This window comes from Choloepus didactylus, chromosome 20 (genome assembly GCF_015220235.1).
Source record: "Choloepus didactylus isolate mChoDid1 chromosome 20, mChoDid1.pri, whole genome shotgun sequence".
In the NCBI taxonomy this organism is placed as follows: domain Eukaryota; kingdom Metazoa; phylum Chordata; class Mammalia; order Pilosa; family Megalonychidae; genus Choloepus; species Choloepus didactylus.
In genome coordinates, this window is record NC_051326.1 from 34190714 (window position 1) to 34214877 (window position 24164).

The window sequence follows — 24164 nt, forward strand, 5'->3', positions numbered from 1 at the left end:
CCCCATTCCTGTAAGGAGATAGATTTAGTGCTTTGTTTTGAAAAATGACATAAAGATAAAAGACAAATAAAAAACTGGAAAAACTAATGTTTAAAAATATTTTATTAATGATGGGTGTTTTAAGGAAGAGGTTTTGCCTAAAAATTTTATTTGGATTAAATTTTTATTTTGATTAAAAATAGTTATAAGATAAACCTCAGATATACTGCATGATTTCATGATAAATTTTTCATATTGGTTTTAATAAATTGCAAGATACTTGCTAAAAATTTCTTGCTTATTTCAGGGGCTACACTAAGTATGAGACCTGCTCCAATTCCTATAGAAGACCCGGAATGGAGACAGACGCCTCCTCCAGTCTCTGCCACATCTGGCACCTTCCGACTAAGACGGGGTAGTCGATTTACCTGGAGAAAGGAATGCCTGGCTGTCATGGAAAGGTACGTTTCTCCTTTTCCTGTGAGGAATCTCCCAAACTTAGAGGTAAACTTTGGATAGATTTAGACAGTTTTCCTTTCAAACAAATAGTTTCAGATCTAGGTCCCATCTCTCAAAGTATTTTTGGTGTATTATAAATGCTATATTATTGAAATAAAAGTGAGCATTGAGAATTCGTAAAGCTATAGTTAGCATATCAATTTATTTTACTTATAATTTAGTAGAGCTTAAGTAATTTATGAGAGTTTAGGAGAAATATTTGTTGACTTTAGATCTCCTGTTATGTTTTAGAAAAGCTATTCATCTTCTGACTCTAGCACCAATACCCAATCCATAGTAGATATTCAGTACTTTTTTAACTTGATTTGACCTTTGCTTCAGTTTTCTTATCTGAAATGATAAAAATCAACTGTAATTGTGAAATGCTCAATGTATTTATTGTGGATCCTGTAGTATAATTAGCCTTTTAATCTTTTACCCATAAATGGTGTTTCACAGTTTTATTACCCAGAGGTGAAAAACAGTTGAATTTTCACAGTGAGATTCCTCAATACATTAAGAATATGAAATAGAATGTCAAAACCAGGTTTAACCTCTAAGCTGACACATAATGCATATTTACATTGAGCCAACTTTACATTATTCCAGTTATCTGATCTGACCAGTAGAATGGCATACTGGACAGAGCATTTCATTCAGAGTCAGAAGACTTGAAACCTGAGTCCACCTATTTAAAGTTTTAAAATTCACTCATTCTTAGTATATTCACATACTTGTGTACCCATCGCCACAATCAATTTTAGAACATTTTTATCACCCCCAAAAAATCCTTAGCCTCGTACATTCTTGGTAGGAAGATAAAATGGTGCAGCCTCTGTAGGAAACAGTTTGGCAGTTCCTCAAAAAGTTGAACTTTAGATTTGCCTTATGACCCTGCAATACCACTTCTAGGTGTATACTCAAAAGAATTGAAAGCAGGGACTCAAACAGATAGTTGTTCACCAATGTTCATAGCAGCGTTATTCACAGAGGCCAAAACGTAGAAACAACACAAGTGACCATCAGCAGTCACAAATAGATAAACAAATGTGATATATACATGTGGTGTAATATTGTTCAGCCATAACAAGGAATGAAGTCCTGAAACGTGGTACAACATGTATGAACCTTGAAGACATCTTGTTGAATGAATTAAGCCAGACACAAAATGACGGATACTGTATAACTTCACTTATATGGGATGACTAGAATATGCAAATTCATGGAGACAGAAAGTAGATTACAGGTTATGGGGGGTGTCAATGCTTAATGAGTGCAGAGTTTCTGTTTGGGGTGATGAAAAAGTTTTGATAACGGATGCTGGTGATGGTAGCACAACATTGTAAATGTGGTTAATGCCAACAAATTGCATGCTTGAAAGTAGTTAAAATTGGAAATTTTATGTTGTATATATGTTGCCACAATAAGAAGTAAAAGATTTGATGGGTGAATAAAGTAAGGTTAAGAACAGGAAAAACAACAAAAACCCTTGTGCCCGTCAGCAGTCACTCGCCTTTCCCACACTCCCACCCCATACCTAGGTAACCACTAATCTACTTTCTATCACTATAGATTTACTTCTTCTGGACATTTCATATAAATGGAGTCATACAACATGTGGTCTTTGTAACTCACTTCTTTAACTTAGCATGGTGTTTTCTAGGTCAATCTACATTGTAGCATGTATTGGCACTTCATTCCTTTAATTCCTTTTTGTTGCTAAATAATAAACCATTGCATGGATATTCCATGTTTTATTTATCCATTCATTAGTTGATGGACATGTGGGGTCTTTCCACTTTTTGGCTATTTGTGTACAAGTTTTTGTGACGATGTATGTTTTCATTTCTCTTGAGTATTTAGGAATGGAATTACTGGATCATATGGAAACACTATGTTTTATCTTTTGTGGAACTCCAAGACTGTTTTCTAAATTAGCTGCACCATTTTACATTTCCTCCAGAAGTGTATAAGGCTTCCAGTTTCTTGCCAGCACTTGAGATTATCTGTCCTTTTATTTATAGCAATCCTAGTGAATATGAAGTTGTATCTCATGTTTTTTTTTTTAACTTTTTATTGTAGTAACATGTATACAACTCAGAATTTCCCATTTTAATCACTTTCAAGTGTATAATTCAGAAGTATTAATTACATTCACAGTATTTATACTACTATCACCAATATCCATTACCCCAAATTTTTCATCATCTCAAGCAGAAACTCTGTAAACATTAAGCAGTAACTCCCTCCTCTCCTCCACCCACCCTAGCACCTGGTAACCTATAATCTACCATTTGTCTCTATAAAATTTACTTCTTCTAGGCATTTCATATAAGCAAGATCATTCGATAGCTGTCTTTTTATGACTAGCTTATTTCACTCAGCGTAATGTCTTTAATGTCAATCCATGTTGTAGCATACGTCGAAACTTCAATCCTTTTTACAACAGAATATTCTGTTTTGTGTACATACCACATTTTATTTATCCATTTATCTGTTGATTGCCACTTGTGCTGCTTCCACCTTTTGGCTATTGTGGATAATGCTGCTATAAACATTGGTGTACAAATATCTGTTCAAGTCATGCTTTCATTTCTTTGGGGTATAGGCCAAGAAGTAGGATTGCCGGTTCATACAATAATTCTATTTTCAACTTGCTGAAGATCTGCCAAACTGTTTTCCATAGGGGCTGTACCATTTTATATAGCCACCAACAATGTGTAAGTGTTCTTATTTCTCTGCGTCCTCTTTCAACACTTACTATTTTCCGGGTTGTTTTTTTTTTTTTTTCTCTCTATCTTTTTTTTTAAGAATAGCCATCCTAGTAGGTATGAAATGGTATCTCATTGTGCTTTTGATTTGCATTTCCATGATGATCAATGATGTTGAACATCTTTGCCCTTGCTGTTTTGGCCATTTGTATATCTTCTTTAGAGAAATGTCTACTCAAGATCTTAGCCCATATTTTAATTGAGTTAGTCTTTTTGTTGTTGAGTTGTAGCAGTTCTTTATATATTCTAAATATGAAACCCTTATCAGATAAATGGTTAGCAATTCTTCTTTCCCATTCTGTAGGTTGTCTTTTTACTTTCTTGTTAGTCTTTTGATGTACACAAGTTTTAATGTTGATAAAATCCAAGGTTATGAGGTTCTCTCCTACTTTGTTCTAGGAATTTTATGGTTTTAGTTGTTAGTTCTTGATCCATTTAGAGATAATGGATCTTTTATGGATATTTTGGATCTTTTCTTCTAGGAATTTTATGGTTTTAGTTGTTAGTTCTTGATCCATTTAGAGATAATTTTTATATGGTGGGAGGTAGGGGTCTAACTTCATTTTTTTTGCATGTGGCTATTCAGTTTTCACAGCACTTCTGTTGAAGAGACTGTTCTTTCCCCAATTTATGTACTTGGCACTCTTGTCAAAAATCAGCTGGTCAAAGATGTCTGAGTTCTTTCTGCACTCTCAATTCTGTTCCATTGTTCCATATGTCTATGACAGTACCACACTGCTTTGATTACTGTGGCTTTGTAGTAAGTTTTGAAATCAAGAAGTGTGAGACCTCCAACATTGTTCTTCATTGGCAGTATTGATTTGGCTATTTGGGGCTCCTTGCAATTTCATATGAATTTGAGGATTGACTTTTCTATTTCTGCAAAAAAGGCTACTGGGATTTTGATAGATATTACATCAAAGCTGTAAATCACTTTGGGTGGTAATGAATCTTAATAATATTGCCTTCCTATCCATAATAACATGGGATATCTTGCTATTTACTAAGGTCTTTAATTTCTTTCAGCAGTGTTTTATGGTTTTCAGTGTATGAGACTTTCAGCTCTTTGGTTAAATTTATTCCTAGGTATTGTATTCTTTTAGGAGTGATTGTGTGAATGCAGTTTTTTTTTTTAATTTCGGTATCAGAATATTTTTTGATGTTGTATAGAAACACAGCTGATTTTTGTGTTCATTGTCATTTTGTCTTGCATTTTTCTGATGACTACTGATGTTGAACATCTTTTCATAAGCCAATTGGCTGTTTGTATATATTCTTTAGCAAAATATTGACTCAGATCCTTTGCCCGTTTTTTAATTGATGATGTGGGGTTTTTTGTTATTGAGTTCTATGAGATCTTTATATATTCTAGATACAGGTTCCTTATTTGATACATGATTTGCAATATTTTCTTCCATTCTGTGTGTTGTCTTTCTACTTTCTTGATAGTATCCTTTGAAGCAGAAAATTCTTTAATTTTGATGAAGTCCAATTTTTTTATTTTTTCTTTGTGCTTTTGGTGTCATATCTAAGAAGCCTTTTCCTAACCCAAGGTCACCAGGATTTACTCCTATGTTTTCCTCTAAGAGTTTTATACTTTTAGCTCTTACATTTAGGTCTTTGATCCATTTTGAGTTAATATTTTTATATGGTGTGAGGTAGGGATCCACATTCTCTTTTTTCATGTTACTATCCATTTGTCACAGCACCACTTGTTGAAAAAACTATTCCTTTCTCATTGATTAGTCTTGGTACCCTTGTGAAAATCAAATGTAAATGTGAGCATTTATTCCTGGACTCTCAATTCTAATCCATTGTTTTATATGTCTGTCCTTAGGACAGTAGCACACTGTTTTGAAAATACTAACATTGTTTAAGTTTTGAAATTGAGAAGTTTAAGTCTTCTATTTTGTTGTTCTTTTTCAGGTTTGTTTTGGCTATTCAGTATATCTTGTATTTCCATATGAATTTTAGGATTAGCTTGTCAATTTCTCCAGAAAAGAGGCAGTTGGAGTTTTGTGGGGAAACTCTGGAATCTTACATTTGAATTATAAAAATAAGCTGAATTCATGCACTATTTTTCCTTGGGAGTGGGGAATTTCCTGGCTCTGTCTACTGAAAAGACATATAGACAATGATCAGCCAAATAGATATTAGCATCCCTGAGGCCCAATTTGTAGACATATGTACCATTTCCCTCCAAAAGGAACCAGTGCTCCTTGAAGAAACGTTTGATTCCAGGTCCAGGGCAGGAAATAAACAGATGAGATTGGTTGTCTTGTTCCAGAAAGCAAGAAAACTATTACACGTAACTGGGGTGGTAACAAAAGGACTCAGGAGCTAACTTGAAGAAACTCCCACAGTCCAAAGAATGTGACAGTTTGAGCATCAATAATAATACCAATATTAATAGATGCAAGCATACTGACTATGTTAAAAATCCATGCATATATGATGATTTAAAAAACAAACAAACATACAAATCATTAGACTCATCTGGAGAATGTTGGAGAACCGACCTAGTATTTTGAAAAGGGATTCAAGGAAAGAACTGAGAATTAATCTGCCTTTAATATATGAACTTTACTTCAGGGTAATCAAAAAGTTTCTCTCTAAGAAAGGATTCCAGCTTTTAAATGAAAAAGGAATAATTTAATTAGAATAGCATCATTTTGCAAACCCTTAATGAAATAATAGATCTGGCAATGATCATTAATAACTGCTAACATCCCACAAAGACAGACATCCAGATATGATATGCTTCTTGAAAGGACATACATACCACCATTAATGGAGTATTTTTATGAACAAAATTGAAGCTGAATCAGATCAAGCCATTTTATCTAACTACAGATTTACAGGATACATGGAACTAAGTTCTGTTAAATAACACCAGGGGGATGCAATCAACAAAAAACATAATGTGAGAGACTCTAAAGGACAAATAACTCAGTTTTTTTAGTAAACAAATTGCTAACAGTTAAAAAGAGGGAGAGGGGACTTAAAGATTAAAAGAGACTTTAAGAAACGTGTCAACCAGTTGCAATGTGGACCTTATTAGGAACCTAATTCATTCTGTCCAAGTTTTTCTTTAGAAAATCTTTTAGCCAATTGACTGGAGAAATGATGATACTTGTTTCAGTTATGATTATGATATTTTTGATGCATTTGTAAAAATTAGAATTCTTAATCTTCTAAAAATATAGACTGAAATAGGTAATGATATGATGAAATGATAGGATGTCTGGAATTTGCTTTAAAATAACACAGGATGGAAAGGCAGAGCCCAGAGTGTGGATAAACAAGAGCAGTATCAATGAATTGATGATTGCTGTTTGTTGATGTTTACCTGAGGGTTCATGGTATGATTCTCCTTTCTTTTTTATGTATATTAACTTTGTGCTAAAAGAGGATCCAAATTTTGAATCAGAATCACCTGGAACCATGAGAATGAAAGTCTAAAACTCAGCTACACATTGTTATCTAACAATAACATTTACTAACTAATATTTGAGTGTAACTGTAGTAGACCCCAGGAATACAATGGTGAGCAAAAGCCTAAAAAATTCCTGCCCACTTAGTTTATAATCAAGTTGGAGAGACACCGTTAATCAAATATTCACATAAATAAAGGTTAAATTGCAACTGTGAAAGAAGTATGAAAGGAAAGGTACCTCATATTATGAGATCTTATAATACAGGGTGTGGTGAGAGTTAATTAGGTCACCTGGTGGGAGAGAAATGTAGGTCACTAGGGGAGAGAGAAACATTGCAGGTAGAGAAAAGAGCCGTAATTATTTAGAACTCCACTGTCCAGTGTGGTAGCCAGTAGCCTCATGTCACTATTTAAATGTAAATGATCTAAAATTAAATAAAATGTAAAATTTACTTCCTCGTTCATACTGGCCACATTTCAAGTGCCCTGTAGTCATACATGGCTAGTGACTATAGTTTTGAATAGTACAGATATGGAACATTTCTATCATAACAAAATTCTACTGGACAGCACTGATATAGAACAACTGTATCTCATCCTCAACCATAAAAAACAGAAAAAAGGATGTATTTTGCCCCACAATGAGTTGTTTTTTTTCTCTTCAGGCAAAATCTTCAGGCAAATAGAAATATGAATCATAAACCAAACTTTAAGCCATTAAATACTTTAAAAACTTTTCTGTAAGACCATAACAGAAACAGATAAATATGTCACTGATTTCACATGTCAGAATTATGCTTCTGAATCCTTTTCCACATCTATCCCTGCTCTTCAAACAAGAATTTACTAGATCATTGTTAAAAATGATTGTTTTTTTCTTCCAGTTAGCAACTTTTCATTCACTCATTGATTCATTCATTTACCTATTCATCAAACATTGTATTTGTGCACGGCATTTGGTTGGTATGTATAATGAGTCTCTTAATTTGTAATAGTTCTTTCCATATACACACATGCATACACACACATATACACTTTTTTCATTCAATAGACCAAGTTATTTCTCCCATTGTATTTCCTGTTTTTGGATTTTATTGGTCACATCCTCCTAGTGTCTCTTAACATAATCCCCTTTCCAATTTCTGTAGACTAATAAATGCAGAATATCAATTAGATTCCAGTTCAGTTCTTTTGGCAGAGATATCCTACAAGTAGTGTTTTGTTCTTCCTGTAACATCACATAAGGAAGCACAAAATGTCTGGTTCCCATTTTTAGTAATTGTAAAATTACAAAAAATTGCAGTGTATTCAGTGCTATCATCCTGATCCATTCATTAGAAAGTTCCCCATGAACCATCTACCTAATAGTTCTAGGACGTTGGTTCCTAATCCAAGCTGCATATTAGTATCTCCTAGGGAGCTTTAAAAAATACCATTTCAGGGCTTCACTCCTGACCAATTGAGTCATAATCTCTGGGAATGGGTCCAGTCAGAGGTATATTTGAAAAGTTCCCAAGGATTCTAATATTCAGCCAGGATTAAGAACCCACTGTTCTGTTATCCATTAATGATTGTTCAGTAGATCAGTTTTTTTGGAAGTTGTTGTAAAGTGGTTATATTCCAGTTTTTAAATTGCTACTACATTAATCAGTTGGAGTTCTTCTATATAAACTTTCCCTGACCAACTCTTGAGTTAACCTGAAATATGCTCCCTAACAGACTTGTGGAGAGACTAACACATAAATAATTATGCAACTGAGTAGTAAATGCTACAATGAAAATAGTTAACTAAGATTATGGGAGCATGAGATGCAAACAATAGAGATAAGAGTCAAGATGATTTTACCAAAGTGGTGACAGTTAAGATGCATCTTGACAAAGATGGATAGAGTTCACCAGTTAGAGAATCAGAGAAAGGACATTATAATTTTAGAAGATTATCAAGAACTTCTTTTCATAATAAAACATAAGGTTTCTCATTAGGAGCAACTCTGTTTTGATTATGCAGGACTTAGTTATACTATGCATGCTATAATCAAACATGTAGCATTATATAGGCAATTGTGCCTGATTAGATTAGTCTATTAGATAATATTTGTAGGAATAGGGAAGATAGATGAGAAATCAGTCAATAAAGTATGCATTTGAATACATAGTAGATGCCTAGAACCAAGGGGAAATAAATGTAAGTCATAATGTCTACCCTTATAAGGTATGATATGGTAATGATAGCTAACATGTCAGTAGGATTTTACAGTTTGTAAAATGTCTTCATATTTAATGATCTTATTTAATCTTCATAATTCTGTACTATACATATTTTATCCTTTAAAGTTTTATAAGAGCCTCAGGGAAAGGAAGTGACCAGCCCTTTTGCAAATGGGACTGGAAGAAAGGATAGATGGATATCAGCTAGGAAGCTGTTAAGAATAATCTATGTATGAATGATGAGGGCCTAATGTATAGTGTGATAGCAGAAGGGCAGAAAATGGATAGAAGGTAATAGATACCAGAAAAATGTTTAGTAGAAAACAACCTAACTTAATTAAAGATTGGATGTAGGGAAGACAGAGCAGGAGGTGTAAAAAACAGCTTATCATGGTGATGGTCAAAGAGTATTCTGTCTATGCCATTAGAAATGGTTTGATCTTGGGCAAAGCATTCAACTTCTCTAAAAAGAATTAAGTATCATGATATAGTAAAAAGAGAATGGTCTTCAGAGTCCTAAGGCTTGGATTTAGTTTCAGCTTCACGTTATGCTAACCTTTGAGAATTTCAATTTTCTGTAAAATGGGGATGGTTATTATGAGAAGAGTTAGAAGTGTTTGAGATAATATATGTAAAGCATCTGTTAGAATGCCTGCCTCAAAACCAGTATTGATCAAATGTTGGATCTTTTTCCATCTAATTTCCTTCTAATTAGAGACTTGATGGTGAAGTTATTTCATGATTTCTTTACTAGGAGATTTCAGTGGCTCTAGAAATGGAGATACAGGAGTCATTACCATATTAGGTACAGGTAAAGGCACTATGAACCCTGGTTAAATTTATCTCTCTGCTTATATTGTTCCTACATTTGTTCAGCTAAATATGGCTGGAGAAAAGCTAAAAACCCTGCTGACTGATCGCGTTTTAAATTCATGACCATGACCCTCAAGTGGGTCGTTCATTCTGTCAATCATACTATAACTCCCTGGTTCATTCACTTTCCCACTCTCCTAAATGATTATTTCATACTTTCTTCTGTCTTCTCAATTCTCCCATTCTTATCCCCTCATGATGATCCTATTTTAAGTAGAAATTCAGAAGAGAATGTCCACAAACCACCTTAGCACCTGCTAGCATTTAACATATGTACTCTTGTTTTCCTGCCTCTTATTATATCCAAAACACTTCATTAAGATATATTAAGGTATATTCCCTGGCATATATATTGGTGTATATGTGTGTGTGCATGCATGTGTGCATATGGAAAGAACTATTACAAATTAAGAGACTCATATATTTCTTTCCCTTTTCCCTTTCTCTGAACTCATTGAATTGTCTATACCTCATACTTGACTTTTAAAATACTCAGTTTAAGAAGCATTTATTGTTACAAAGGACCATATATTGTATGATTCCATTTATATGAAATATCCAGAAAAGGCAAATCTATTGAGACGGAAAGTAGATTAGTGATTACCTAGAGCTGTGAGGGTTGGGGATATTGGATGGTGATAGCTAACAAATGTTTCTTTTTGGGGTGACGAGAATGTTCTAAATTGATGGCGGTGATGGTTGCACAACTCTGTGAATATACTAAATGCTATTGAATTGTACTCTTTAAATGAGTGAATTTTATAATATGTGAACTATATCTCAATAAAGTGGTTTTTAAAAAAAAATTTATTCAGTACACTGTTAAAAGTTTCACATATATGATATCATTCAATCCTCACTGTAGTCCTAAGCAATAGCTACTAGTTTCCCCTTTTTCTAATGAAGGCTGAAAGAAGTGGGATAACTTCCCACACAAACCTAGTAAGTGTCCCCACCACATATAGAACTTTAGACAAGGCTTATCATAGATTAGTGTACTCCTTATTAAATAAGAAGTATGTTATATCTTTCATTTGAGTGTACACAAAAAGTTTTAATATATGGACTTGCCCTTTGTTAACTCTAGAGTGTGATGCCACTAGATTAACATGTTATAACCTTCTTTTTGTCTAAGAGCATATAGAGATTTTAACTGAGGAAAGATGAAAGAAGAATGGCAAAACAATTGATAATTATTGAAGCTGGATAATAGATATTACAGGTTTTGGGTTTATAATACTTGTGTTGGTTTGAAATTTTCCATAATAAAAAATTTTTGTGGTTGTTTGAAGAGGACTTGACTAGATTTTAATGGACAAAATAGTTAGACAGTTGACAAATATTTGTTAATTCAATCATTTATTTATCAAGCATCTGCTGTATGCTCACACAGAGCTAGACTTAACTCCAATAGTTAACATATTAGCAAGGGGAGAAAGTCATTATGTTGTAGCTATATAGGTCTGAAAATCTGCATATTCAAATAATGTAAGACTCAAATGTGATTTTTATTCAGCAAACCTAACTGTCCCTCTGTCCATTCTTTCAGGAAGATACTAGGATTGAGGCAAAGTGCTAGGGATAGAACAGATACTATTTTAAGATAAAGGAATAAAGGATTATAAATCTAATAGGCCTGAAAAGTCTTTAGACCCTATGGTCAGAAGTTTAGGAGGCTTTATAGCCTGGGAGCGAGGCTTCTAATACATTCTCTCCTCATTTATCTTTCAATGATTTGGGCCTTTAGCTTTGGAAACAAGTTTGACTCTGAGTGTTGGGTTGTATGACTGGGACACAAAAGAGTGAGACCTGGCTGTTGCTCCTATTCTGGTCTCAAGGGGAAAAGGTAAGACAGAAACCTTCAGATCTCCTTACAAATCATTTAGCCACATTAGGCAGGATAGAAAAAGAGGCAAAAACATAGAAAAAGCTTTCACTAGATACAGAAATAAACGTGAGAATACCTGGCTATGACAGGTAGAAGCAATAGGATTTAATGTTTAAGAGTACCAGCTTTGGACCTAAATTTGTGTATATAAGTTACTTATTGTTATTTTTAATAAAATTGGCTGCATGATGACTTTATATCTTTGTGTGTCCAGACAAGTGAAGGCAAAATGAATTCCTCTGTGTGCATGTATAATTAAAACTATTGCAGGTTTTATTTTTTTATGGAAATTATATACTTGTAATACATTTTTGTCCCTCTTAGATTCTTTTCATGTTCATCTTCAGTGAACAACAGTATCTCAATACTTAAAATCATTAATAAAGCCCAGAACTATCAGAAATTATGAGGAAGACATTTTTTCTTGTTGTTTTAACCTTCGTCAATTTCCAAAACAACTTAAAAAGATTAACCCGGAATGTTCTCCACAACTGGCAAGGAACCAGCATTGAAAAATTCAGTTTGAGAGTGTCTCTTCTCAGAAATTTTAAGCATCTAAAAATCGGTTTTAGGGTAAAAGTGCTTCTTCATGAACAAAAATAGCATCACAACCACAGTACTATAACAAACCAAAATTAAATTATAGCTCTAAATTTTGTGTCACTGCTGTTGACATGTATGTAATCTAAATTAGATACATGGGTCTAGTACACAAATGCATTTGATAAAAGTGTGTTTATTCAAACTGGGAAGATTAGCTTGAGAGACACAGGTCAGTTTGTAAATGTGTTTCTAGTTGCTTGAGGTTCTGTAATTTAATTCTCTTGGTCTTTACTGTATTTTGGAATTCTTCCCAGGACAGTTTTTCCGTACATGGACTTTGGTTTCATTCTCTTTCCTTTCTCCTTTTTACTTTTAATTTTTTCATTGTATACTTGAACTGTGAAGGTTAAGAAGACCAATAGTTCCAGAAACTAAATTCTAAATTTAACTGCAGACTGGGTGTGATCCAGACAATTGCAATGCAAGCTTGCCTCATCTGTTTCTCCAGTCATCAAAACCTTGACCTGCAGGAAACATCCCTTTTCCTAGTCTTCTGACTCTGAAATATGCTGAATTATAATAGTACATACTTTTGTTTGTGTAAATAAAATAAAGACAAAGAGTCACATGAATTCAAGCTTCGAGTGGCTCTGGAAGATCTGTTTCTTCTGTTGTTTTATAGCAATCTCCTAATGATATTACCCTGCCCTGTTTTCAGATGCAGCATCCAGTTATTCTTTTATTATCTTTAATTACCACTTTGAAATGTTTACAAAATAACCCAGGAACTCTGCTCCACATCAGCTCCCATTTCATGAAGCCACACATTTTTTTATTCAGTTTCATTGAGATATATTCACATACGATACAATCATCCATGGTGTACAATCAGCTGTTCACAGTGCCATCTTATAGTTGTGCATTCATCACCCCAGTCTATTTTTGAACATTTTCCATACACCAGAAAGAATCAAAATCAGAATAAAAAATAAAAATAAAAAAAGAACTCCCAAATCACCCTCTCCCCCATCCCACCCTATTTTTCATTTGGGTTTTGTCCCCATTTTTCTACTCATCCATCCATACACTGGATAAAGGGAGTAGGATCCACAGGGTTTTCACAATCACACTGTTACCCCTTGTAAGGTACATTGTTTTACAATCTTCTTCAAGAGTCAAGGCTACTGGGTTGGAGTTTGGTAGATTCAGGTATTTACTTCTAGCTATTCCAATATACTAAAACCCAAAAAGTGTTATCTATATAGTGTGTAAGAATGTCCACCAGAGTGACCTCTCTTCTCCATTTAAAATCTCTCAGCCACTGAAGCTTTATTTCGTTTCATTTTACGTCCCCCGTTTGGTCAAGAAGATGTTCTCAATCCCACGATGCCACGTCCAGATTCATCCCCAAGAGTCATATCCTGCATTGCCAGGGAGATGTACACCCCTGGGAGTCAGGTCCCAGGTAGGGGGGCAGTGAGTTCACCTCCCGAGGTGGAAGCCACATTTTTAATGCAATTTTATTGAGATATATTCACATCCCATACAATCATCCAAAATCTACAATTATTTGTTCACAATGTCATCGTATAGTTACGCATTCATCACCAGAATTGTTTGACAGTTTCATTACTCCAAGAAATAAATATGAAAATAAGAATAAAATTTTTTTTAAAAGTATGAAAGAACACCCAAAAACATCTATGCTCCTTTTCCCACCTAGTATTCATTTACTTTTTGTCCCCCTTTTTTCTACTCATGTGTCCATACACTGGATAAAGGGAGTGTGAGCCACGATGTTTTCACAGTCACACAGTCACACCATATAAGCTATATAGTTATATAATCATCTTCAAGAATCAAGAATACTGGATTGCAGTTCAACAGTTTCAGATATTTCCTTAAAGCTATTCTAATACACTAATAACTAAAAAGGGATATCTATAAAATGCATAAGAATAACCTCCAGAAGGACCTCTTGACTCCTTTTGAAATCTCTCAGCCACTGAAACTTTATTTTGTTTCATTTCTCATCCCCCTTTTGGTCAAGAAGACTTTTTCAATCCCACAATGCTGAGTCCCGGCTCATCCCTGGAAGTCATGTCCCACATTGCCAGGGAGATTTACATGCTTGGGAGTCATGCCCCACATAAGGAGGAGGACAGTGAATTTACCTGCAGTGTTGGCTTAGAAAGAGGCTACATCTGAGCAAGAAAAGAGGCTCTCTGGGGGTGACTCTTAGGCACAATTATAAGTGTGCTTAGCCTCTCTTTTGCAGTAACAAGCTTCATAAGGGCAAGCCCCAAGATTGAGGGCTTGGCCTATTGCAAAGGTAGACCCCAGTGCTTGCAAGAATTCCCCAGGTGGGGAGTTTAATGTTTCCAGTTTTTCCCCCAACCCTCAAGGGAGCTTTGCAAATACTTTTTATTCTCTGCCCAAATTACTCTGGGATGCATCAGAGCTTCATGCTAACCTGTACAAACCAACCAGATCTCACCCCCTATTCAAGGTTCCAGGTAATTATGGTGTTTGAATAAACTGACCATACAAGCTAAATTATATAGCATGCTACAGAAAATATAGTTATTCCACCAAATAAACACCAATTCCTTTGGTTAAAGTTTTAGAACACAGTCAGAATCATCCTTTTTCCTTTAGTCTAGTTTGCCTTAGACCTAATCAAGTCCATTTTGTTCATATCTCTAGTTAAAGTCTGATATCTTTTTCAGAGTCTGTAACATTTGCTTTTGGGATAATGCTGACATTCATAGCTGCCAGACTCTGGCTATGAGTCTCAGGTGTCATGCAGATACCGAATTTCCAGGGACTGACCAGTTTATACAAAAAACAGCTCAGCATCTCAGAATTTAAAAATAACCATTACAACTCATGAATAGATGTGACTACTCTAACATCTTACAATCTAGGAAACTTTACCATAAGATGTCCCCTGATAGCCTATGCTCTCAGATTCAGTTCTCAGAGTTTGCACATTATAGTTAGTCCTTATTAGTAAGGCGTTAAAATGTTTACCTTTTTGATTCTGGCTTATTTCACTCAACATATTGTCCTCAAGTTCCATTCACCTAGTTGCGTACCTCACAAATTGATTTCTTCTTGCTGTTGCTTGGTATTCCATTGAATGCATACTCCACAGTTCACCATTCTGTTCATTGGTCGATCTTCCCTTAGGTCACCTCCATCCATTGCGAATTGTGAATAGTGCTGCCATAAACACCAGTGTGCAATGTCCATTCTTGTCCTTGCTTTCAGTTCTTCCACATAGATACCCAAGAATGGGGTTGCAGGACCATATGGCAACCCCATAGTTAGCTTCCTGTGGAACCACCACACTGCCTCCCAGATGGGCTGCACCATTCTGCTTCCCTACCAACAGTGAATAGGTACATCCCTGTCTCCACATTTTCTCCAGCACTTATGTCCCTTTATTTTTTAAACAGTTTTGTTCTCACACCATACAATCCATTTTAAGTAAACAATCAATGATTCTCAGTATAGTCACATAGTTATGCATTCACCTCCACAACCTATATGAGGACATTTTCCATTTCTTCAGCAAAGAAAGAGGGAAGAATGAAGACTAAAAATATAAAAGATTGAAGAAAAATTAAAATAAAGTAAAATACAATGAAAAGGTCAGACACCACCACCACCACCATCCCAGATCACTCCCTTATAGACATTTAGCTTTGTTATATTGCCTTTTTTATAATTAATGGAAGCATCTTACAATGTTACCATTAACTGTAGACTCTAGTTTGCATTGATTGTATTTTTTTCCCTTGTACCATCCAAATTTACAACATCTTGCAATGTTGACATTCATTTGTTCTCCCTTTTTTAAAAAATTCTTATACTTGTACATTTAATCACCATCTTTGACTACTCTAGGTTTCACTAAGTTATACAATCCCAGTCTTTATCTTCTCTCTTTCCTTCTGGTGTCATACATTCCCCTAGCCTTCCTCTTTCAACCATACTCACACTCTTCTTTGTTTAGAGTACTTACAGTGTTGTGCTGCCATCACACAGTATTATGCTATCCATTTCTGGGTCAATACAACAAATCCTGTTTACCCTTATGTACTCCTTCAGCATCAAATGCCCAATTTCTAAGCTTTTTCTATCTCCTGATAACTTGTGTTCTCAACTTTAACTCTCAAATTTTGCTCAGCAATGTTAGTTCATATTAATGAGTCCATAGAGTACCTGTCCTTTTGTTTCTGGCTAATTTCACTCAGTGTAATCTCTACTGTCTACCATTTTGACTTTTGGAATTTATGGCTTATCTTACTTTATTTTATTTTCCCTCTCTCTCTCTTTTTACTGTCACTGATAGTCTTCATTTCTACTCTCTTCTCCAAACATCTCTCTCTTCTCTTTTCCTATCTGCCGATAGTACTCCCTTTACTATTTCTTGTAGAGCATGTCTCTTGTTCTCAAACTCTCTCACTCTCTGTTTGTCTGAAAATATTTTAAACTCTCCTTCATTTTTGAAGTACAGTTTTGCTGGATATAGAATTCTTGAGTGGCAGTTTTTCTCTTTCAATATTTTAAATATATACTGCCACTGCTTTCTTGCCTCCATGGTTTCTCCTGAGAAATCTGCATATAGTCATATTGAGCTTCCTTTGTATGTGATGGATTGCTTTTCTCTTGCTGCTTTTAGAATTCTCTCTTTGTCTTGGATATTTGAAAATCTGATTATTAAATGTCTTGGAGTAAGTCTATTCAGATTTATTCTGTTTGGGGTGCCCTGCACTTCTTAGATCTGCAATTTTATATCTTTCATAAGAGATGAGAAATTTTCAGTGATTATTTCTTCCATTATTCTTTCTGCCCCTTTTCCCTTCCCATCTCCTTCTGGGACACCCATGACACCTATAGTCATGTGCTTCATGTTGTCATTCAGTTCCCTGAGACCCAGCTCTAATTTTTCCATTCTTTTCTCTATCTGTTCTTTTGTGTGTAGGATTTCAGATGTCTTGTTCTCTAGTTCCTGAATTCTTTCTTCTGCCTCTTCAGATCTGCTGTTGTATGTGTCCATTGTGTTTTTCATCTCTTGTATGGTGCCTTTCATTCCCTTAAGTTCTGCCAATTATTTTTTCAAACTTTCGAGTTCTTCCTTATGTTCACCCAATGTCTTCTTTGTGTCCTTCATCTCTCTGCTATATCTTCCCTCAACTCGTTAATTTGATTTTTGAATTGATTTAGCATATTTGTTTGAATATCTTTAATTAGTTGTTTCAAGTCCTGTATCTCATTTGAAGTGTGAGTTTGTTCTTTTGACTGAGCCATATCTTCATTTTTTCTACTCTGATTCATAATTTTTGTTGTCTAGGCATCTGGTTTCCTTGATTTCCCCCATCAGATTTTCCCAGTCCAGGTGGGCCTTGGTCTCAGGAGGGTGTAATCTGTGTCAGGTTTCTCTGAGGATGAGACCTAGCAGGTTGTGAGGCCCCTAGCTAGATGCTGTACTTTTCCTATCCTTCCCAGCAGGTGACACTTGTCAACCTGGAGTTCCCCACCGGCATAAAGAGGTGCGGTGCCTTTAATTTTCAGTTAGACCCTGTGTCTGCCAGGGGCTGGGAGTGTCAGAAGCCAAGCTTAAGCTGTTTCTGTTTTTTTGTTTTTTGTTTTTTCTTTTTCCCAGGCCCTAGGGTGTGAATTCTCTGAGGGGGGCAGGCACTTGAGTTGGGCCCTGCTACCTCTTCTTAGGGAAAATAGGCCGATTAGGGATTTATCTCCTACATTTGACTTCTTTGTCTCTCTATCTTAACCCCACCCTTGCCTGGGTCAGTGCTGACAACTGAAACTGCCTGAGGCTTTCTCTAGTGAGCTACTTAGAATGAGAGGAAAAAAAGGAAACAAGAAAGAAATCCCCTTTTCAGAGCCAATCCCCATCCCCCCCATTACCAGTCAAAAATTAGAGTTGGTGCCCGGTTCTAAGAGCCCCTTTTCTTGGTACACAGCCCTTTTTCAATATTCTGAGCTTAGCTGACTCCAAAAGCCTTTGTTTTTATTTATTTATGTATTTTTTCTCATCAGCCCCACCTCCTCTCTACCAGGAGAAACCTCTGCTTGCTCCAGCTTTATCTGTGCCCAAAGCTTGTATTCAGTAGTCCAAATTCATTAACAAAAACTGCACTTGGAGCTTGGCTGACCTACCTTCCCTTCCTCCTAGCAGACCACTTCTTTTTCCCACAGGGAAGTGTTTCAACTCAGCCTGCCATGCTGGTGGGGGAGGGGTGCCAGCTCCGCAGTGTGGGGAACTTTACTTACAGTTCTTATCCTGCGATCTCAGCTATTCCACCTCATCTGGTATACAATGTATGACCAGACATAGATGTCCCCAACATTTGTTCGAGACTATTTACTAGTTGTTCCTGGTGATATGCTAGTTGTTCCAGATGACTAACTAAATTCCATACCTCCCTATACCTCCATCTTGCTCTGCCCCCCCCACATTTTCTTTTAATGTTTTTTCTTCTTATTTTAGATTATGTAGTTTGAGACTTTCTTGATTACCATAAAAAATGGAGAAATAACTGTTTGTACTCCTAGTTGGATTTTTGCTTTTGAAAAAACATTTTCTGTCTTGAAGAAAATCCTTTTACTTTGTAAAATGCGAAAATCATCACATTTTTCCTTAACAGTTTCATTCTTTTGTATTAGCATAATATCCTATTATTTTGTTTGGTGTCATTCATACCATACAGAAATTGTGGAGTAAGAGACCCTACTAATTTCAGTAAGATTGCACTTAACCAGAAAAACATTTAGAGTAGAAATGTTTATGATGCTTTCCTAATAGTGCTCTTCTTAGAGATTGACACCTATCTGATGTTCCTTTGGAAGACAACTTGTATTATGCGAACAGTAAAATGACTGGTTTACCTCTCTTGTACAAAAATATATAAATTGCATTTACTGACCACTGATTCAGTTTGAGTAGCCCAGGTTTAAGCCAAGAACCTCGCTTTAATTTCATTTACCTATATTTGGTCACCATTACAACAGAGAATAAAAGAGACACTAAAGATCATCTAGTTCAACCCATTTTTCAGATGAAGGACTTGTAGTTCAAAGAGGTTAATTAATGTGGTTAAGTTTACAGAAGAAATGAGACTAAGTTGCTTATTTAGAATCCATAGCCATTTGAACCTATGGAACATGATTAAAAAGTATACTCGTTGAACTTCTCAATCATTATATTCCTTAATTTTTATTTGATAAACATTTATTGAATGTCTGCTATGTGTGAAGCTTTATTCTAAGCATTAGGATACCAAGATGAGTAAAACAAGAGTCCTTATTGCATTTAATTTAACTCTGAATTTCTCCTTTTCGTGTTTCTTCATCTCTTTCATTTCTCTCAAATCTCATTAATCTTTCTTTTCTTTCCTCAACTCCTTTCTCTCTTTCTTTTCTTCATCTACCATAAACTATTTTGCCAGAAAAACTTGTATCCATATCTTCTTCCCTCTCACACTTTCTTTTCTTTTAAGCACCATTTCTTTCTTCCCTCGCATACCTTTCTTTTAAGCACCATCCTCTACCTGCCCACTTCTGTTGTTAGTTGCCTCCTAGTTGATCATAATGTAAAAATGAAGTGTGTGCTTTAGTATTTGCTGTGCTTATTGAATAAAGTATTATGCTTCTATTTCATTTAAAAAGAAAATTGGTCAATTTATAATTTTCAAAGCAGTATTAAATATTATATAATTTTAAGGGTCCTTCAAGCTCTCAAAATATTTTTTTGAATTCTTCAAGAAAATGCTTAGTAGTTTTCAGTAAATACCTTTATTTAACTTTCTGAACAACAATGACAACAAAATCACCCCTCTGTCTAACATAGGCAACTCTCCTTCTTTATGTTATCATCCTCTTCCCTAATATGGAAAACATAAAATCTCATCAGTCACTGTATTCAATTTTACGTGATGTTTATTCCTCTTATATTTCACCCACAGTCCTGGGATAGTCTGTACCTAAAAACCATCAAGTTAATCACCGCCCACTTTCCTTGTACAAAATAGCTGGTCTTCAAGCAAGGGAAGGTTTTAGGTGAATATAAGTTCAAGATTCTCAGATTTATCCAAATTCACCTACATGCCCCCGCTACATTTCTGTCCCAGTCATTGCAGGGGATCAGTTAAAGTTTTTGAAAACATGCTGCTCTGGATGGAGAGTTGTCAGTAGCAGACTTTTTTTATTTGCTTTTTTAACTTTTTATTTTGAAATACTTTCAGACTTCCAGGACAGTTACAAAATTAATACAAGCTCCATATAGAGAACTCCAACATATCCCTCCCTATCCCATCCCACCCCCAGATAAATAATTTCTGTGTTCCTTTGGCTCATTCACCTTCAATAAGAAAATCTTCCCCACCCTAGAATTAAATCTTTGGGAAATAATCAGTGCTTAGCATGACAGCATCAATAGGCTAATGTCAAAGAACAAAATCACCTCCATGATAACTAAGTTCTGTTAGAAGAGCAGTTCTCTAGGACCATATTTAATGTATATCCACATAATCTTTCTCAGTATCTTGTGTTTAGCAATCAACTTGTATTCTAGTGTCATCTATATCTGTATTTAAATATTATAATAATGAAATATCTTGAGGGCATTGTGATCTGAAAATGCAAAGAAATTGTTCTACCATTGATCAGTCTAGGTAGTTAGAACTACTTCCTTCTTTCTTAAAAAATGAGAAAAATAAAAATTCATGTTCTCACTGCCTAGAAGAAATTGGCTTCTCTTATTTTTCAGTTTATCTCTAAGATTAAAACTTTCCTCTCAATTACAAAGAAACCTACATTTCATTTTCTTCTCTATTATGTAAACTAGCTGAAGAAAATGTGCTCTTCAAATTTAGAATCAAAGAGATCATGTATACTCTGACCAAGGTAGTGATTTTGTTCGGATAGGAAATTCGATGAAATTTTTTTTCAGCCTCTTTACATTTAAGTATGATAACTCTTTAGCAAGTGACTAAGTCAGTGATGATGACTCTGTTAAGTGGAAGGCTATGGTAAAATGATGGATAAGGGCTTCTCAAGGAAAATTGTGAATGAAATAATGTTAAACAAAAGAAAATAATTACATTATTATAATATAGAAAGCCATATATATGTAGTTACAGATTGGAAGAGGTGATAAAACTTTTAAATAAATTGTTTGCCTTAATTGTTGAATAGTTTGTATGTTTTTGTTACTTTTTTGCCTTTTTATTTGTTTGTTTCTGATGACAGTAAGTGGTTAGAATACAGTCTGGAGTGAGAAAGACTGTGGTTCCAGTCCTGACTTACTCACCAACTATATGTCCTCATGCAAACTGTTTGCTATAAAATGGCTATCATAATCATACTTATCTTGTAGGATTGTTGTAATTTAATACTAAAAGACAAGGCTCATAAAGTTCTAAGCATGGTATATAACAAACATTAGTGGTTGTTTGATAATATTCCTGCTACAACTAAATAGTTAGTACAAAGATATTAAATAAGAACTTGCAAAAGGAATTCTGGGTTTCTTCAAATGGAATTTTCTGAAGTGTTATCATTTTTGTGTATTCATAAGCCTCAGAGAAAGTCTGCTTAGCGTTTCTTTATTCAAAAGAGGTCATTCATCACCTTTGTGACAAGCATTATACTCAATACTGAAGCATATTTAGAGAGAAGGTTCTAGCCCTGTACAACTCAGTCTAGTGGAGGAGATGGGTTTAAAAAGTCACAAGTGATGGGTACCAAGTACAGTAAGAACATAAGGGAGAGTGAAGTGCAGAAAGGTAACACTGAGAAGGTGACATTTGAACTGGGTCTTGTAGGGCAGTAGGATTTTGATAGGTTGCAAAGAAGAAAGGCACTGGGTGCAGTATGGGCAAAGGCACAATGCATGAAAAATTAGATAACTTGACTGTGTGGTCAGTCAGGCAGGAGATAAAGCTGAATAAGTGGCTTGCAACCAGACTGTAGAAAGACTTTGGATTGGTACAGCTGCAGTATTTGTCTTTCGCACAGCATTTTTATTAGCATTCATACCCGAGTGTGGTGGGTCTAATAAAATTTTTTTCTTAATCAGTTTTCTACATTACTTGTTCTACTCTCCTTATATCTGTGAAACAGAGATAATAATAGTTCTTTTATGCCATTGACTCAAATTATGTAGGGGGTAGGGGTGGATTTTGTGTTAATATTTGTGAAACATCTGGGAATTTAAAAATCAAAAATGTTTTGAAAAATCTTCCCAGCCTTCCTTTTTAAAACAAGAACCTAAATAATAATTCCCTTTTCTGTGTGTTCAAGGAAATATCTTGAAAATTCCAAGAATTTACCATTTAGAAAAAAACAAAACTTTTGATCCATTTTTTCCCTGCTGTCTTCTCTTATAAAGGTGCATTGTTAGAAAGTTATAAAATCCGGTTTTCCTACTGACTTCTATTATAGAGATGCATCATTAGGAAGAAAATTTGAGCAATAGTCTTTGTCAGAGTGAATTATTTCACCATCTGTTAAGTAAATTTTACCTGGTAAAATTTCACTGGTGTTATTTTATGCTGCAGACTAGGATTTGGTTGTACCCAGCTGGTCCATAGGCTAGCACAGTGCTGTACATACAGTCTGACATTCATAAGTGTTGCCTGAATTTGAATGAATTGAATATTTAAGATGATCCTACTATTTTAACAAAGTTAGTAAATATTACATCCCCCTTCATCCCTGCCTCACCCCACCAGACATATTAGATAGGGTTCCAGAGTAGGGTGTTAGAGCAATACAGTATTTTGTAATTTTGTTAAAGTTGTAAGGCCTTCAGTTCAATTCAATGATAAATAATTATGTAATTCATTAATTAAATGATAAAAGGGATCCAATCAGAATCACTCAAACACTGCATAAAAATTATTTCCAACTGCCTCAATGTTGTTTTTCCTTAGACTGACCATTGTACCAGTTTTTACTTCCCCAGAACCACTTCATGGGAGCAGATTTGAGTCCTTTAAAAATCTAATGTTTGTCATGAATGAGGACCTAAAATATATGTACTCTGCCCTCCCTTAGGTTGTCCTGTCATCACTATAGCCCTCCGTTAGCTGATCTTCCTTTCCCTCTCTTCTGATGTCATTGCTGCTCTAGGACAGAAAATTCTGGAACCACGTACTATAAATTTTGGAATTAATGGATGCTGGAAGTTGAATTTTAAAGAGTTTATCCTTGTTCATACTCCTTATGGAATGTCTTGGGTGGAACATAATGAACAACCTCCTTTCTCTCTTCAAACAGAAGGACATTCTTAACATTTATATAAGACAGCAGAAGCCTGGACATGACCTCATTTCAATCCATTAGACTATTTGAGGAAAAAAACAACAAAACTTCCCCACTTATTGACAGGTAAAGTTTCCCAATCCATTTCTCATAGCCAGTAAGGAGATGAACTGTCCTTAAATGCATTTTAAAATTGGCAAATTATACTTCCTGATTCCTTTTTGGTCAAGCAGAAATAGCCAAAAGAGAAATTACCATTATGTTTTTGAGGTAGATAAAAAATTCTCCCCATCCTTATATAGATGCTTTGCCAGCAGTTTCATTTGGTACACTCTTCTCATTTCTCTAGTCCCTGAGCCACTTAAACAGGACAGAAGACCCCATGTTCCTCATACTTTCCTGTGACTGCAGTTTATAAGGAAATGAAGGGTAATTATGTAAATATTGGTGTTATATATATATCAAGTCACCATGGAAGTATATAATTCATATAATATGAATATGATAGGATACATATATGTATATGATACATATAATTCAGGAGCAGAATTATAGTCATCATATTACCAACATTAATACTGAGAGAGACCAACTTGTAAACTAACTTGAAAATTTTCATGGAAAACTACTGATTTTTGTTTGTTTTTAAAATTCAACAAATACTTACTGAACT

At 35.0% G+C, this 24164-nt stretch overlaps 1 protein-coding gene across 7 annotated transcripts in view; it reads left to right on the forward strand.

Moving 5' to 3' along the window:
• Positions 1-24164, forward strand: part of HMBOX1 (homeobox containing 1) — a 262433-nt gene that overhangs the window by 187471 nt on the left and 50798 nt on the right. For all 7 annotated transcript variants that reach the window (XM_037813411.1, XM_037813405.1, XM_037813406.1 and 4 more), the window contains exon 8: positions 287-440. In XM_037813411.1, coding sequence (XP_037669339.1) covers positions 287-440 — 154 coding nt within the window. The remainder of the gene's footprint in view (positions 1-286; positions 441-24164) is intronic.